This window comes from Sphaeramia orbicularis, chromosome 8 (genome assembly GCF_902148855.1).
Source record: "Sphaeramia orbicularis chromosome 8, fSphaOr1.1, whole genome shotgun sequence".
Taxonomy (NCBI): Eukaryota; Metazoa; Chordata; class Actinopteri; order Kurtiformes; family Apogonidae; genus Sphaeramia; species Sphaeramia orbicularis.
Genome location: NC_043964.1, coordinates 2,219,612 through 2,236,499, shown reverse-complemented (window position 1 = coordinate 2,236,499; position 16,888 = coordinate 2,219,612). Strand labels below are relative to the sequence as shown.

Sequence of the window (16,888 nt, the reverse complement as noted above, 5' to 3'; positions counted from 1 at the left end):
ATTCACTTCAGTTTAATACAGTTCAGTTTAATTCACTTCAGTTTAATACAGTTCAGTTTAATTCACTTCAGTTTAATACAGTTCAGTTTAATTCACTTCAGTTTAATACAGTTCAGTTTAATTCACTTCAGTTTAATTCACTTCAGTTTAATTCAGTTCAGTTTAATTCAGTTCAGTTTAATACAGTTCAGTTTAATTCACTTCAGTTTAATTCAGTTCAGTTTAATACAGTTCAGTTTAATTCACTTCAGTTTAATACAGTTCAGTTTAATTCACTTCAGTTTAATTCACTTCAGTTTAATTCACTTCAGTTTAATACAGTTCAGTTTAATTCACTTCAGTTTAATACAGTTCAGTTTAATTCACTTCAGGTTAATACAGTTCAGTTTAATTCAGTTCAGTTTAATACAGTTCAGTTTAATTCACTTCAGTTTAATACAGTTCAGTTTAATTCACTTCAGTTTAATACAGTTCAGTTTAATTCACTTCAGTTTAATACAGTTCAGTTTAATTCAGTTCAGTTTAATACAGTTCAGTTTAATACAGTTCAGTTTAATACAGTTCAGTTTAATTCAGTTCAGTTTAATACAGTTCAGTTTAATTCAGTTCAGTTTAATACAGTTCAGTTTAATTCAGTTCAGTTTAATACAGTTCAGTTTAATTCAGTTCAGTTTAATACAGTTCAGTTTAATTCAGTTCAGTTTAATACAGTTCAGTTTAATTCAGTTCAGTTTAATACAGTTCAGTTTAATTCACTTCAGTTTAATTCACTTCAGTTTAATTCACTTCAGTTTAATACAGTTCAGTTTTTAAAATGTCACAGACACAGTCTACAGTTCATATAAACAGGACTGTATGTAATAATTAAACCATTTGTATTTACTCTGTTCAACTGAGTTCAATGACATTAATTCATGTGTTTGGATTCACTGCCTTTACTGGAAACAAACGTCTGTAAAAAACAGACCATTACAGCAGTTAGAAAGAAGTTAAAGAGGTTAGAAAGTGGGTCAGGACCTGGAACCTCCGACAGTGACAGTGGATGTTGTTGATGTGTGTTCAGGTCTTGGTTAGTGGGCCGGACGTGTCCTCAAGACCTGGTCCAGCTTTTTCTCTGTCCGGTCCAGCTTGTCCTCTATCTGCTTCAGACGGGTGTCAAGGACCTGGTCCAGTTTGGTGTTGAGGGTGGTTACGTCCGGCACCAGGGAACTGATGTCAATGTTCTGGTAGATGCTGGTGTTGCTTTGACATCTGTTTCCATAGTAACCGTCAGGACAGTCACATAGGTGTTCATTGGACTCCATCAGCCGCCTGCACACGCCTCCGTTCAGACAGGTGTCAGGTGAGGAACAAACCGGCAGCCGTATGGACCGGTAGAAGTTCACCGTGTACGTATAACCATCGAGGGTGCACTCCACCATGTCGGTAAGAGGCCGTGGCGCCATCACTGGAGCATAATGATAGTAATAATGCAAAACTTTGGTATAATCTGAGTAGTTTCTTAATTTCACTTCCTTCCTAGGGTATGGAACCCCGGGCACGTGTACGTACTTTCCAGTGGACACCAAGACGGAACAGTCCAGGGACTTCTGTTTAAGGTCTGAACACTGAGTATTAGTAAAGCATCTCTGCGGGGCCCTCCAAGGTTGCAAATCATATGGGAGTGTTTCCTTGTAGGTGTATCCCACCGCCACCACCAGGTCCCCCACAGGTACACGCCACATATCAATCAGTTTGTAGTAGTCCTCATACCTCTGCTCGTACACCACCACTATCCACTTGTACCAGAAGTACTTCTCATTCAGAGTCTCTTGGACCTTGAAAGCCATGTCCTCTTTTTGGTCTTTGGTAAATCTGGTGCTGACCACCTCCACGTCTTTAACCAAGTACTGCTCAAAGTTGTCCAGACAGAACTGCAAAGCATCGTTCTGAGCTTTGAAGACGTTCTTGAACATGCGGTTATGTTCGTCCTGTTTATGTGATGAGCTGAATCCGATGAGTTTCCAGTAGAGCTGGTTGAGGACCATGCCCTTCCACAGCAGACTGCTCAGGTACAGGTTAAAGCGGCCTATCTCACTGATTCTGCACTTGAACTTGTCCCTCAACAGGCTGTTGATGTTCCTGCTCAGAGACGTGCCGCTGACCGTCAGGTAATGGTAGATGTTGGCCACGCTGCCCTCAGTCCCTGAGTTCTCATAGAAGTTGGCGAAGATCTCGGCCAGCCTCAGCTTCTCCTCTTCACTCGTCACCAGCCTGAGGTTCTGCTGAAACTCATCTAACTTCCTCCAGGCGTTCAGGATACGAGTCTCATCTCGAGAGTAGACGCTGGCGAAGTTGAACCACTCCACGTCTGTGGCCAGGTCGGATATCTGGAAGGCTAGCAAGTCCAGCCTCCGGTTGACCTCGCTGAAGCCGTTCCTCAGCTCATTGTGCTGAGGGATGAAGGCCAAAATCACATTGATAATTGAGATGACCAGACTTCCGATACCAGGCGCCAAACTGGCAAAGTCGGCCAGGCCCTTGAACACCGACTCCAGCTTCTTAGGTTGGATTCGGTTCGTCACGTCTGTGACCGTGGTCAGGAAGTCGACGCCCACCTGGAACCCACTCTGGACCCGTTCTTTGGTGGTTGAATCCAGCTCTCTTTTGAGCCTGCGAAGGGCTGAGAGGTCAGCAGGTGAAGGGTCATGTGACTCAGCAGCCGAGGTCGTCCAATAAACAAAGAGGATGAGTGAGAACCACAGCACGATGGAGGACGTCCGAGGAAACGCCATGACTGAAACACAGAGAAACAACATTTAAGACAGAAGTGGACCCGAGTCTGAAGGGTCAACGTTTAAGACAGAAGTGGACCCGAGTCTGAAGGGTCAACATTTAAGACAGAAGTGGACCCAAGTCTGAAGGGTCAACATTTAAGACAGAAGTGGACCCAAGTCTGAAGGGTCAACATTTAAGACAGAAGTGGACCCAAGTCTGAAGGGTCAACATTTAAGACAGAAGTGGACCCAAGTCTGAAGGGTCAACATTTAAGACAGAAGTGGACCCGAGTCTGAAGGGTCAACATTTAAGACAGAAGTGGACCCAAGTCTGAAGGGTCAACATTTACAGTTTTTCCCAAATGCTAAAACACAAAAGCCAATTCTCTAAACCAAATGACCAGTCCTCTAAACACATTTAATAAAAGTAGCCCCCTTTTGCCAAAACCATAAACACATTTCACACGAAGACACAATTCACAAAACACATCCTCCTTTTTTCATAAATCTAAACACATTTTGTCTTGCTAAAACCCGAGTTGCAAAAAAAACTGCTCAAATTCTCAAATTAAAGCTCATGTGATACAAAATACTCGCCACAGTCAGCAAAATTTGAACCCAATGAACACACCTGACTTCATTCATTAAACACAACGACTCAAAATTGAAGACACTTGCTGCAAATGATGTGATTCCACCGATAAAAGCCAGTTTAGAGTAAAGAGTTTACTGAAGGATCAAACAAACACAATGAACAGAGGAAGAGGAAGAGGAGTTTCAGTGAGAGGAGCAGGAGCAGGAGGGAGAGCTAGACCAACTGGCCCCACCATTACAGATGAGATGTGCTCAACAGTCATTGATGGTGTCGTTGTCCATGACGATGACTGAAGCAGGACTCAGAGTTGGTCCAAACCTCAGTCGGTTGTCAGTGTTCTCCATTATCTGTGCGTTCAGAGAACACAACAGGTATTGGACTGTCCTGCTGTGTGGGTCACTACATACATTTTTACAGTACAGTTGGTTTCATCTCAGTTGCTATATTGCAGAGCATGTCCACTGATACTTCTACTGATGTACATGCATGTTTTTTACAGTCGAGTACGTACAAGTCAGTACTGGAATGCATGTTTGTTTCTCTGGAGTTGAAAGAATGCCACATGGCGGTGGGAGAGTGTCCATATTTACACCAGCACAAGAAACCCTCATTGTGGATATGATGTAGATGAGGTCCTGTGGCCTAACGACATGATGGCGCATAATATATGTGTGTGTGGGATAAATACTGTAAATCAAAAATATCCCACCCTGAACATTGTTTTCAGTGAGTACTGCTGTGTGTACTGGATCCTCTGTAGTGTTTGCATAGGGTTGTGATCCAGTCCAGTCGTGTACAGACTGTATTTTCTGTAGATTTACACACTGTTCATATGAAACACACATCTATGAAGGCCCAGTACTTTACAGTCATATATTCTGAGAACAGATGCTGTAAGGTTTCTAAAAATATGCTTTTGCAGTTGTGGAAAAAAAAAACATTCTCACACACTGAACACTGTGTTTTCAGTTGTTGTTTTTTTTTTTGTAGTGTGTAATGATGTGTAAAGTGTTTAAATTTTTGCAGGTTTTGAGCAGCTGTTTTGGAGTGAAAGTGTGAATTTTGAAGAGAGAAGGTGTAGTTTTGTTTATGTAGCTTTAGAAAAGTGTGCTATGATTAGAGTTTTGGAAAAATTGAGGAAAATTTTGTGAAAAGTGTTTTAGCAGTTGAGAAAAACTAAGACAGAAGTGGACCGAAGTCTGAAGGGTCAACATTTAAGACAGAAGTGGACCCAAGTCTGAAGGGTCAACATTTAAGACAGAAGTGGACCCAAGTCTGAAGGGTCAACAGTTCAGTCACATCAGTGTTCCTGCATGAACGGAACGGACTGGTTGTCATGGTGACAGGATCCACTAAAAGAAATATAATAGAAGAATAATAACAACACTACTACTACTACGACTAATAACAATACTTCTACAACTATTACTTCAACTAATAATAACAATACTACAACTAATACCAATACTACTACTTATACTACTACTAATAATAAGAAAAATACTACCACTGATACTACTAATAATAATAACATTGCTACTACTACTACTAATAACAATATTACTACTAATAAAAATACTACTATTACTAATACTACTACTACTACACTACTAACACTATTACTAATACTACAAACCCTGCTACTAGTACCACTACTACTACTACTAGCACTACGAACACTCCTCCTCCTCCTCTTCTTCCTCTACTACTACTACTACCACTAATAATAATAATGATAATAATACTAACACTCCTCCTCCTCCTGTTCTTCATCTGTGTGTCTTCTATTGTGTGTGTGTGTATTAGTTCTTCTTTTACCTGTGAGCTCTGTGTCCGTCTGTGTTTGTCAGAATAAACATGTGGTCTGTATTTATACACAGACTGAAAGGAAGGAGCTGGACTGACCAATCAGCATCCAGGAAAGGAGGGAGGAAGGGGGAGAGAGAGAGAGAGGAAAGGAGAGAGGGAGAGAGAGAGAGAGAGAGAGGGATGGATGGATGGATGAACCTGGTTCCTTCAGGTCAAAGGTCATGCAGGTGTTTATTAAATCTTAATGTTCTGTCTGATCCAGAAAAATTAAATGAATCTAAAGCTTTGAAACATCTGATGAATTCAGTTCAGTTTAATTCACTTCAGTTTAATTCACTTCAGTTTAATACAGTTCAGTTTTTAAAATGTCACAGACACAGTCTACAGTTCATATAAACAGGACTGTATGTAATAATTAAACCATTTGTATTTACTCTGTTCAACTGAGTTCAATGACATTAATTATGTGTTTGGATTCACTGCCTTTACTGGAAACAAACGTCTGTAAAAAACAGACCATTACAGCAGTTAGAAAGAAGTTAAAGAGGTTAGAAAGTGGGTCAGGACCTGGAACCTCCGACAGTGACAGTGGATGTTGTTGATGTGTGTTCAGGTCTTGGTTAGTGGGCCGGACGTGTCCTCAAGACCTGGTCCAGCTTTTTCTCTGTCCGGTCCAGCTTGTCCTCTATCTGCTTCAGACGGGTGTCAAGGACCTGGTCCAGTTTGGTGTTGAGGGTGGTTACGTCCGGCACCAGGGAACTGATGTCAATGTTCTGGTAGATGCTGGTTCTGCTTTGACATCTGTTTCCATAGTAACCGTCAGGACAGTCACATAGGTGTTCATTGGACTCCATCAGCCGCCTGCACACGCCTCCGTTCAGACAGGTGTCAGGTGAGGAACAAACCGGCAGCCGTATGGACCGGTAGAAGTTCACCGTGTACGTATAACCATCGAGGGTGCACTCCACCATGTCGGTAAGAGGCCGTGGCGCCATCACTGGAGCATAATGATAGTAATAATGCAAAACTTTGCCATAATCTGAGTAGTTTCTGAATACTTCTTCCTTCACAAAGTATGAACCCCAGTCTACGCGCTTACTAGTTGACACCAAGACGGAACAGTCCAGAGAGTTCTGTTTAAGGTCTGAACACTGGGTAAAGCATCTCTGCGGGGCCCTCGGAGGTAGGAAATTATATCTGCGGAAATCCTTGTAGGCGTATCCCACCGCCACCACCAGGTCCCCCACAGGTACACGCCACATATCGATCAGTTTGTAGTAGTCCTCATACCTCTGCTCGTACACCACCACTATCCACTTGTACCAGAAGTACTTCTCATTCAGAGTCTCTTGGACCTTGAAAGCCATGTCCTCCTTTTGGTCTTTGGTAAATCTGGTGCTGACCACCTCCACGTCTGTAACCAAGTACTGCTCAAAGTTGTCCAGACAGAACTGCAAAGCATCGTTCTGAGCTTTGAAGACGTTCTTGAACATGCGGTTATGTTCGTCCTGTTTATGTGATGAGCTGAATCCGATGAGTTTCCAGTAGAGCTGGTTGAGGACCATGCCCTTCCACAGCAGACTGCTCAGGTACAGGTTAAAGCGGCCTATCTCACTGATTCTGCACTTGAACTTGTCCTTCAACAGGCTGTTGATGTTCTTGCTCAGAGACGTGCCGGTGACTGTCAGGTAATGGTAGATGTTGGCCACGCTGCCCTCAGTCCCTGAGTTCTCATAGAAGTTGGCGAAGATCTCGGCCAGCCTCAGCTTCTCCTCTTCACTCGTCACCAGCCTGAGGTTCTGCTGAAACTCATCTAACTTCCTCCAGGCGTTCAGGATACGAGTCTCATCTCGAGAGTAGACGCTGGCGAAGTTGAACCACTCCACGTCTGTGGCCAGGTCGGATATCTGGAAGGCTAGCAAGTCCAGCCTCCGGTTGACCTCGCTGAAGCCGTTCCTCAGCTCATTGTGCTGAGGGATGAAGGCCAAAATCACATTGATAATTGAGATGACCAGACTTCCAATACCAGGCGCCAAACTGGCGAAGTCGGCCAGGCCCTTGAACACCGACTCCAGCTTCTTAGGTTGGATTCGGTTCGTCACGTCTGTGACCGTGGTCAGGAAGTCGACGCCCACCTGGAACCCACTCTGGACCCGTTCTTTGGTGGTTGAATCCAGCTCTCTTTTGAGCCTGCGAAGGGCTGAGAGGTCAGCAGGTGAAGGGTCATGTGACTCAGCAGCCGAGGTCGTCCAATAAACAAAGAGGATGAGTGAGAACCACAGCACGATGGAGGACGTCCGAGGAAACGCCATGACTGAAACACAGAGAAACAACATTTAAGACAGAGGTGGACCCGAGTCTGAAGGGTCAACATTTAAGACAGAAGTGGACCCGAGTCTGAAGGGTCAACATTTAAGACAGAAGTGGACCCAAGTCTGAAGGGTCAACGTTTAAGACAGAAGTGGACCCAAGTCTGAAGGGTCAACATTTAAGACAGAAGTGGACCCAAGTCTGAAGGGTCAACATTTAAGACAGAAGTGGACCCGAGTCTGAAGGGTCAACATTTAAGACAGAAGTGGACCCAAGTCTGAAGGGTCAACATTTACAGTTTTTCCCAAATGCTAAAACACAAAAGCCAATTCTCTAAACCAAATGACCAGTCCTCTAAACACATTTAATAAAAGTAGCCCCCTTTTGTCAAAACCATAAACACATTTCACATGAAGACACAATTCACAAAACACATCCTCCTTTTTTTCATAAATCTAAACACATTTTGTCTTGCTAAAACCCAAGTTGCAAAAAAAAACTGCTCAAATTCTCAAATTAAAGCTCATGTGATACAAAATACTCGCCACAGTCAGCAAAATTTGAACCCAATGAACACACCTGACTTCATTCATTAAACACAACGACTCAAAATTGAAGACACTTGCTGCAAATGATGTGATTCCACCGATAAAAGCCAGTTTAGAGTAAAGAGTTTACTGAAGGATCAAACAAACACAATGAACAGAGGAAGAGGAAGAGGAGTTTCAGTGAGAGGAGCAGGAGCAGGAGGGAGAGCTAGACCAACTGGCCCCACCATTACAGATGAGATGTGCTCAACAGTCATTGATGGTGTCGTTGTCCATGACGATGACTGAAGCAGGACTCAGAGTTGGTCCAAACCTCAGTCGGTTGTCAGTGTTCTCCATTATCTGTGCGTTCAGAGAACACAACAGGTATTGGACTGTCCTGCTGTGTTGGTCACTACATACATTTTTACAGTACAGTTGGTTTCATCTCAGTTGCTATATTGCAGAGCATGTCCACTGATACTTCTACTGATGTACATGCATGTTTTTTACAGTCGAGTACGTACAAGTCAGTACTGGAATGCATGTTTGTTTCTCTGGAGTTGAAAGAATGCCACATGGAGGTGGGAGAGTGTCCATATTTACACCAGCACAAGAAACCCTCATTGTGGATATGATGTAGATGAGGTCCTGTGGCCTAACGACGTGATGGCGCATAATATATGTGTGTGTGGGATAAATACTGTAAATCAAAAATATCCCACCCTGAACATTGTTTTCAGTGAGTACTGCTGTGTGTACTGGATCCTCTGTAGTGTTTGCATAGGGTTGTGATCCAGTCCAGTCGTGTACAGACTGTATTTTCTGTAGATTTACACACTGTTCATATGAAACACACATCTATGAAGGCCCAGTACTTTACAGTCATATATTCTGAGAACAGATGCTGTAAGGTTTCTAAAAATATGCTTTTGCAGTTGTGGAAAAAAAAAACATTCTCACACACTGAACACTGTGTTTTCAGTTGTTGTTTTTTTTTTTTGTAGTGTGTAATGATGTGTAAAGTGTTTAAATTTTTGCAGGTTTTGAGCAGCTGTTTTGGAGTGAAAGTGTGAATTTTGAAGAGAGAAGGTGTAGTTTTGTTTACGTAGCTTTAGAAAAGTGTGCTGTGATTAGAGTTTTGGAAAAATTGAGGAAAATTTTGTGAAAAGTGTTTTAGCAGTTGAGAAAAACTAAGACAGAAGTGGACTGAAGTCTGAAGGGTCAACATTTAAGACAGAAGTGGACCCAAGTCTGAAGGGTCAACATTTAAGACAGAAGTGGACCCAAGTCTGAAGGGTCAACATTTAAGACAGAAGTGGACCCAAGTCTGAAGGGTCAACAGTTCAGTCACATCAGTGTTCCTGCATGAACGGAACGGACTGGTTGTCATGGTGACAGGATCCACTAAAAGAAATGTAATAGAAGAATAATAACAACACTACTACTACTACGACTAATAACAATACTACTACAACTATTACTTCTACTAATAATAACAATACTACAACTAATACCAATACTACTACTTATACTACTACTAATAATAAGAAAAATACTACCACTGATACTACTAATAATAATAACATTGCTACTACTACTACTAATAATAATATTACTACTAATAAAAATACTACTATTACTAATACTACTACTACTACACTACTAACACTATTACTAATACTACAAACCCTGCTACTAGTACCACTACTACTACTACTAGCACTACGAACACTCCTCCTCCTCCTCTTCTTCCTCTACTACTACTACTACCACTAATAATAATAATGATAATAATACTAACACTCCTCCTCCTCCTGTTCTTCATCTGTGTGTCTTCTATTGTGTGTGTGTGTATTAGTTCTTCTTTTACCTGTGAGCTCTGTGTCCGTCTGTGTTTGTCAGAATAAACATGTGGTCTGTATTTATACACAGACTGAAAGGAAGGAGCTAGACTGACCAATCAGCATCCAGGAAAGGAGGGAGGAAGGGGGAGAGAGAGAGAGAGGAAAGGAGAGAGAGAGAGAGAGAGAGAGAGAGAGGGATGGATGGATGGATGAACCTGGTTCCTTCAGGTCAAAGGTCATGCAGGTGTTTATTAAATCTTGATGTTCTGTCTGATCCAGAAAAATTAAATGAATCTAAAGCTTTGAAACATCTGATGAATTCAGTTCAGTTTAATTCACTTCAGTTTAATTCACTTCAGTTTAATACAGTTCAGTTTTTAAAATGTCACAGACACAGTCTACAGTTCATATAAACAGGACTGTATGTAATAATTAAACCATTTGTATTTACTCTGTTCAACTGAGTTCAATGACATTAATTCATGTGTTTGGATTCACTGCCTTTACTGGAAACAAACGTCTGTAAAAAACAGACCATTACAGCAGTTAGAAAGAAGTTAAAGAGGTTAGAAAGTGGGTCAGGACCTGGAACCTCCGACAGTGACAGTGGATGTTGTTGATGTGTGTTCAGGTCTTGGTTAGTGGGCCGGACGTGTCCTCAAGACCTGGTCCAGCTTTTTCTCTGTCCGGTCCAGCTTGTCCTCTATCTGCTTCAGACGGGTGTCAAGGACCTGGTCCAGTTTGGTGTTGAGGGTGGTTACGTCCGGCACCAGGGAACTGATGTCAATGTTCTGGTAGATGCTGGTGTTGCTTTGACATCTGTTTCCATAGTAACCGTCAGGACAGTCACATAGGTGTTCATTGGACTCCATCAGCCGCCTGCACACGCCTCCGTTCAGACAGGTGTCAGGTGAGGAACAAACCGGCAGTCGTATGGACCGGTAGAAGTTCACCGTGTACGTATAACCATCGAGGGTGCACTCCACCATGTCGGTAAGAGGCCGTGGCGCCATCACTGGAGCATAATGATAGTAATAATGCAAAACTGTGGCATAATCTGAGTAGTTTCTGAATTCCACTTCTTTCACAGGGTATGAAGCCCAGGGCACGTCTACGTACTTTCCAGTGGACACCAAGACGGAACAGTCCAGGGACTTCTGTTTAAGGTCTGAACACTGGGTAAAGCACCTCTGCAGGGCCCTCGGAAGTTGGAAATCATATGGGAGTGTTTCCTTGTGGGTGTGTCCCACCGCCACCACCAGGTCCCCCACAGGTACACGCCACATATGGACCAGTTTGTAGTAGACCTCATACCTCTGCTCGTACACCACCACTGCCCACTTGTACCTGAAGTACTTCTCATTCAGAGTCAAAATTTGAGCTTATTCTGATAATATTTTACTGGTTCTGACCCAGTTAAAATCTGCTTGGTCTGTATGTGGAACCTGAATTAAAATGATTTTGACACCACAGATTGTTCATATCTTCAGTGTAATTTTTGCATTTCACAAATTCATCCCACGGGCCAGATTGGACCCTTTGGAGGGCCGGGTTTGGCCCCCAGGCCGCATGTTTGGCACCTGTGCTCTAGTGCAGTGTTTTTCAACCTTTTTTGGCCCATGACCCCATTTTAATATCACCAATTTCTGGCGACCCCAGACATTCAAAACAGAGACTTTTTTTTTTTTTTGCTAAAATTAATTTGTTTTTTGTTCATGTAATAGTTTGCTGTACTATTTTGCAAATAAATGTTGATTTTAGAGGACATTTAGTCTGTATAATGTATATTATTGTGGACAGAGGCAAACAAGAACTGAAACTATGAATTATGAAAGAACTGCAGCATCTGAAACTGACCACAATGAACATTTGACACAGAAACAGAACCACAGTGCTGTAGTTTCACACTCAGTTTGTCTGTTATGGATTGGGATTGTCTCTGTCAACATATGTTTTATTAGTAAGTTTTATTTAGGTTTTTTTTTTGTTGGTTTTTTTTATCAATTACTAGAAATTTCAGGTAACCCCATGTGGGGTCACGACCCCACGGTTGAAAAACACTGGCCTAATTGTTTCCAGTTTTCTTTGTAACTCTATTTATCTGGCAGCTGCAGTCTGTTTGGATTTGCAGTTTCCATTTACATATCTGATCATCTGGTTGTTTTGGTGAATAGATCTTCCTGTAGTGTCTGAAAAAAATGTTTGAGACAAGTTTTAACTTCAGACACAGCACATTACACCAGTTTCCCACATGTCTTTTCTAGGGACCCACTTTTTATAATGGGAAACCACTAGGACAGTGTTTTTCAACCTTGGGGTCGGGATCCCACATGAGGTCGCCTGGAATTTCTGGTAATTGATAAAAAAATAATAATAATAATAATAAATATATGGTGAGTTGAGAGAGACAATCACAATATATGACAGACAAACTGAGTGTGAAACTGCAGCTCTGTGGTTCTGTTTGTGTGTCAAATGTTCACTGTGGTCAGTTTCAGATGCTGCAGCTCTTTCATAATTCATAGTTTCAGTTCTTGTTTGTTCAGTATTAATTGTCCTCCTTGTAAATCACAGCTGGACTGACTGGACAGATCCTGACCAAGGAAAATCACATTCTCCCTTTGTGTCACAGGTGTTTTGTGTCAGACTGCAGTGGAAGCTCAGCTTCTCCTAAAATGACTCCCATTAAATGTTCAAATCTGTTCAGTTGTTTTCATTTCATTGACTCCAAATGTGTTGGAACACGTTCATCTCTCAGACCAGTTGGTTCAGAATCAGTCTGATCCCAGATCAGTGGACTGGATGTTGTTCACTTCTCCTCCATTCCCGTGTCTGTGTTTTCTCCTCCATCTCTGCTCAGTGCATTTGTCCGTAGACGCTCAGCGTCCATGCACTTCAGTGGGACTGAGTGGAACTGCTGGAAACTGACTCTAAACTGGACGATCATTGGATAAATGACACCGTGTTGTCCCGCCCTCAGACACTGGGTGTCTCTGGGGGTGAACGGAGCTGTGGGCGGAGCTCGGCCGGGCCGGATGCTGAGCTTCCACGTGCTGATTGGAGGATGGGTCCAAAGGCTGAATCCCGTTTGATTGACAGCTGTTTTCAGATCTGCTCCTTCACTGACACAGTTCAGTTTAATACCGTCACATTCTGCTGCGAAATCACACAAACCAAATGAACTGTTCATTTACTGACCTGAAAGAAAACACAACCACTGGACTCACTGGGTTCCATTTAACAGAATTTCAGCGTCTTCTTGTTTAGTTGGTACGATAAAGTCACTGAGCATTTTCTGAAAAAGGAACAGAGGACGAATGTATGTTTAAATAACTGGACTTTTTTTTAAATATAAGCCGACAGTGAGCTTCCCCTGTCTGAAAGACGAACAGCTGCCACTGCTTTGTGCAGTAATCTACACCTGGCTTTTCTGCCTCCGTCCACAATAGTATACATTCTATAGACTAAATGTCCTCTAAAGTTAAAGTTTATTTGCAACATAGTATAGAAAACTATTACATGATCAAAAACAATTTAATTTTACCAAAAAACAGTCTGTGTTTTGAACGTCTGGGGTCGCCAGAAATGTGTGATGTTAAAATGGAGTCAGGAGTAAAAAGGTTTAGAACCACTGCTGTGACGTCCACTTTCACTGTGAACCAAAGGCTGTTTGACATGAAACTGGAGACAGGAGTGATGAAGCGTCTGTCCCAGCGTCTGTGTAAGTTTCTGCTCTTATTACTACACTTTCTCAGAGCTGTTGTTGACTGTGAGCTGGAAACACGACGCAGGATTTGGCAAAGACCGAGGTTTTCTTTCCACGTGGCTGAACTCAACCAAAGCAGAGCAGCAGTTGGATTTGCACAGTTTAGTTTCAGCACTAGTTGGATTTGTACGGTTTTAATGCATGGTTTAATACTAGTCGTGTATTTGCATTAACATGTCAGGTTGTAGATGACCCTTTGTTGTTTGTTTTTCTCTCATTCTTTGTGTCGTCGTGTGCACAGACCTGGGCCAGAGTCCAGTTCAGGCACCAGCGTCTGAAGGCAGTGGTAGGATTCCTGGGCCTAAGTCTGACTGTTGGTCCGGTCCACAGGGTCGGGTCCACGGAACTATGTTTTCAATGGGGTTTGTCTGTCTGTGCAAGATAACTCAAAAACTTATGGACAGATTTGGATGAAATTTTCAGGAAATGTTGATACTGGCGTGTTGAGCTGCATTATGTCATAAATTCCCATTATGTAATAAAAGTTCAAACTGTAATAAGAATGTCACGTCATCTTGTAACAAAGCCGCATTATGTAATAAACTGACACATTTTGTAATAAAATACCTCAATGCATTATGTAGTAAGTTATTACAATTTGAGACATTTATTACAAAATGCACTTGACACATTTGTATTTTCCAGCCGAGTGAAAGAAGAGAAGCAGGAAGGCGCAGAGAGACGGGGAAGAGCGTTCATGTATGGACTGGAGCTGATCTGTGACATGAATGCATAAAACACATGATAAATGTTTGCTGTTCAGTCTGAGGGTGTAAAGGAACATTTTTCTGAGATCATAAGATACTGTATCAGACACAACTGACACGACAATAGAATAACAATGTGTTAAATTCATCTGTAAACTGTGGTTAAAGTTCTGATTCCATTACCTGGAGCTCCTGTGACTAATTTCTTCTAAACTGCTCTGAAATTATGTTAATTTGGATTGTTATTACATAATGAACCATATTATTACATTTTTAAAAAAAATAAAAATGTGTCAAGTGCATTTTGTAATAAATGTCTCAAATTGTGATAACTTACTACATAATGCATTAATGTAGTTTATTACAAAATGCGTCAGTTTATTACATAATGCAGCTTTATTACAAGATGTGACATTCTTATTCCATTTTGAACTTTTATTACATAATGGGAATTTATGTCATAATGCGGCTCAACGTGGCACAAGGAACAAATGCTTAAATTTCAGTGGTGTTTTACATGTCTTTTACATGCCAAAAGATCCACTGCAGTGTTTTGGAAAAAGACCAGCAGGCCAAGTATTGTGTACTGGGTGAAGCAAATGTTGACAAGTTTTCCTCTGGACAGACTGACGTACATCCAAAAAGGTAAGGCAAGTTTATTTGTATAGCACATTTCAGCAACAAGGCAATTCAAGGTGCTTCACACAGGACATTGAAATAAAAGAAACAAAAAGAAACACATTTAAAACATTATAAAAGAAACATGTAAAAGGTGATTAAAAACAGCAAGTAAGAAAACAACATAAAATAAAAAATAAAAAATAAAAAAACACATTAAAGTAAAAGTTGCAGTGCAGAGTTTCAAAGAGAATATAAAATTTATAAAGTCAAAAGCCTTGTAGTCAAAGGCAGCAGTGAACAGGTAGGCAGGATATGTTTGAAACATATGGGAACCTTTGAAGATATTTGTTAAAAATGTTGATTTAGCAAATGACAGTGAGGAGGAATAAATATTCAGTTGTGTAAACCTTACAACAGGGTTCATGAGTTCAAATACCCAGAACTGTAACAGGGCATGAAATTATGTACAAATGTTTATGACTGAGAAGTTTGTGATGTGTGTGTGTATTGTTTATTTGTATTTTTTTTTCTGTGTGTGTATGTGTGTGTTTACTTGTAACACTTGTAACGTTGCAGGCACCTTTGTTTGTGAGGTACAGGTCTGCATGTGTTTATATTTACAAGTGTGTGTGTATATATATATATATATATATATATATATATATATATATATATATATATATATATATATATATATAAAAAATTGTTAATAAATAAATATGTTGTCAAATTTCGGTGGTGTTTGGGGGTGGGGGGTGATCTGCTTTGGTGGAGGTCTGCGCTCTACAAGTGCTTTTGTAGTTTGTTTGTCTGTTTGCAAGATAACTATGGAAGTAAATCTGTCTCATCAGATTTTGAATTATAAAAGCCACTGAATTTCTAGCACTGAATTTTTTTGCACTGAAATTAAGTATCTGAATTTTTTGTCTCCGAATTCAACTATGTTCATAAATTTAGATTAAAAAAAATCCAGATACTTAATTTTAGTGCAAAAAAAAAAAAATTAAGATACAAAAATTCAGATACTTAATTTCAGTGCAAAAACAATTTCAGATACTTAATTTCAGTGCAAAAAAAATTCGGATGCTTAATTTCAGTGCAAAAAAAAATTCAGATACTTAATTTCAGTGCAAAAAAAATTCAGATACTTAATTTCAGTGCAAAAAAAATTTGGATGCTTAATTTTAGTGCAAAAAAAAATTCAGATACTTAATTTCAGTGCAAAAAAAAATTCAGATACTTAATTTCAGTGCAAAAAAAAATTCAGATACGTAATTTCAGTGCAAAAAAAATTCAGACACTTAATTTTAGTGCAAAAAAATTCAGATACTTAATTTCAGTGCAAAAAAAAATTCAGATACTTAATTTCAGTGCAAAAAAAAAATTCAGATACTTAATTTCAGTGCAAGAAAAAATTCTGATACTTAATTTCAGTGCAAAAAAAAAAATCAGATACTTAATTTCAGGGGAGGGGCTAAAGTAATTTATTAACGTTGTTAATGTTGCTGTTAATCATTGACATATGCCAGGCTGCAAAAATCAAATAATATGTAATCCAATTTTTATGTAGTATTTTGAAAAAAACAAAAAAACATATTTTGTGTTTTTTGCATCAAAAAATGTAGTGACATCATGATGAAAAGAGATTGTTTAAAGGGTTAAAAAAATCTAAAATGAATGATTATTTGATCTGTATGATTAGGGCTGACCTGGATTTACCAAAATAAAATCAAATTAGAGCAGAAAAATAAATCAATATATAATATTTAATAGTTGGATTTATAGGTGTGCATTTTACGCACACTTGGTGACAGATGCTAGTATTTTTGAACATTTGACCTAGCGCCAAAAATAATAATGCAAATTAACCAGTGTTGGAGTTAATCATTGACATATGCCAGGATGAAAAAATCTAATATGTGATCCACTTTTTATGTAGGATATTGAAAA

General features: G+C 40.2%; 2 protein-coding genes across 2 annotated transcripts; both read right to left on the bottom strand.

Annotated features, from left to right (window-relative positions):
- Positions 1 to 1,070: 1,070 nt before the first annotated feature.
- Positions 1,071 to 2,774, bottom strand: LOC115424099 (uncharacterized). Its single transcript, XM_030141202.1, has one exon. The coding sequence runs from the start codon at positions 2,772 to 2,774 to the stop codon at positions 1,071 to 1,073; it is 1,704 nt and encodes a 567-aa protein (XP_029997062.1).
- A 3,006-nt stretch (positions 2,775 to 5,780) lies between these two features.
- On the bottom strand, positions 5,781 to 16,812 carry LOC115424098 (uncharacterized). The gene is made up of 2 exons (XM_030141201.1): positions 16,808 to 16,812; positions 5,781 to 7,474 (listed from the first exon to the last, which is right to left on the bottom strand). Exon 2 carries the CDS (start codon positions 7,470 to 7,472, stop codon positions 5,781 to 5,783), a length of 1,692 nt encoding a protein of 563 aa, XP_029997061.1. The 5' UTR covers positions 7,473 to 7,474; positions 16,808 to 16,812.
- Positions 16,813 to 16,888: the final 76 nt, after the last annotated feature.

Coding starts and splice junctions, on each gene's coding strand:
- LOC115424099 (XM_030141202.1), bottom strand. CDS start 2,774: ATGGCGTTTCCTCGGACGTCCTCCATCGTGCTGTGGTTCTCACTCATC.
- LOC115424098 (XM_030141201.1), bottom strand. CDS start 7,472: ATGGCGTTTCCTCGGACGTCCTCCATCGTGCTGTGGTTCTCACTCATC.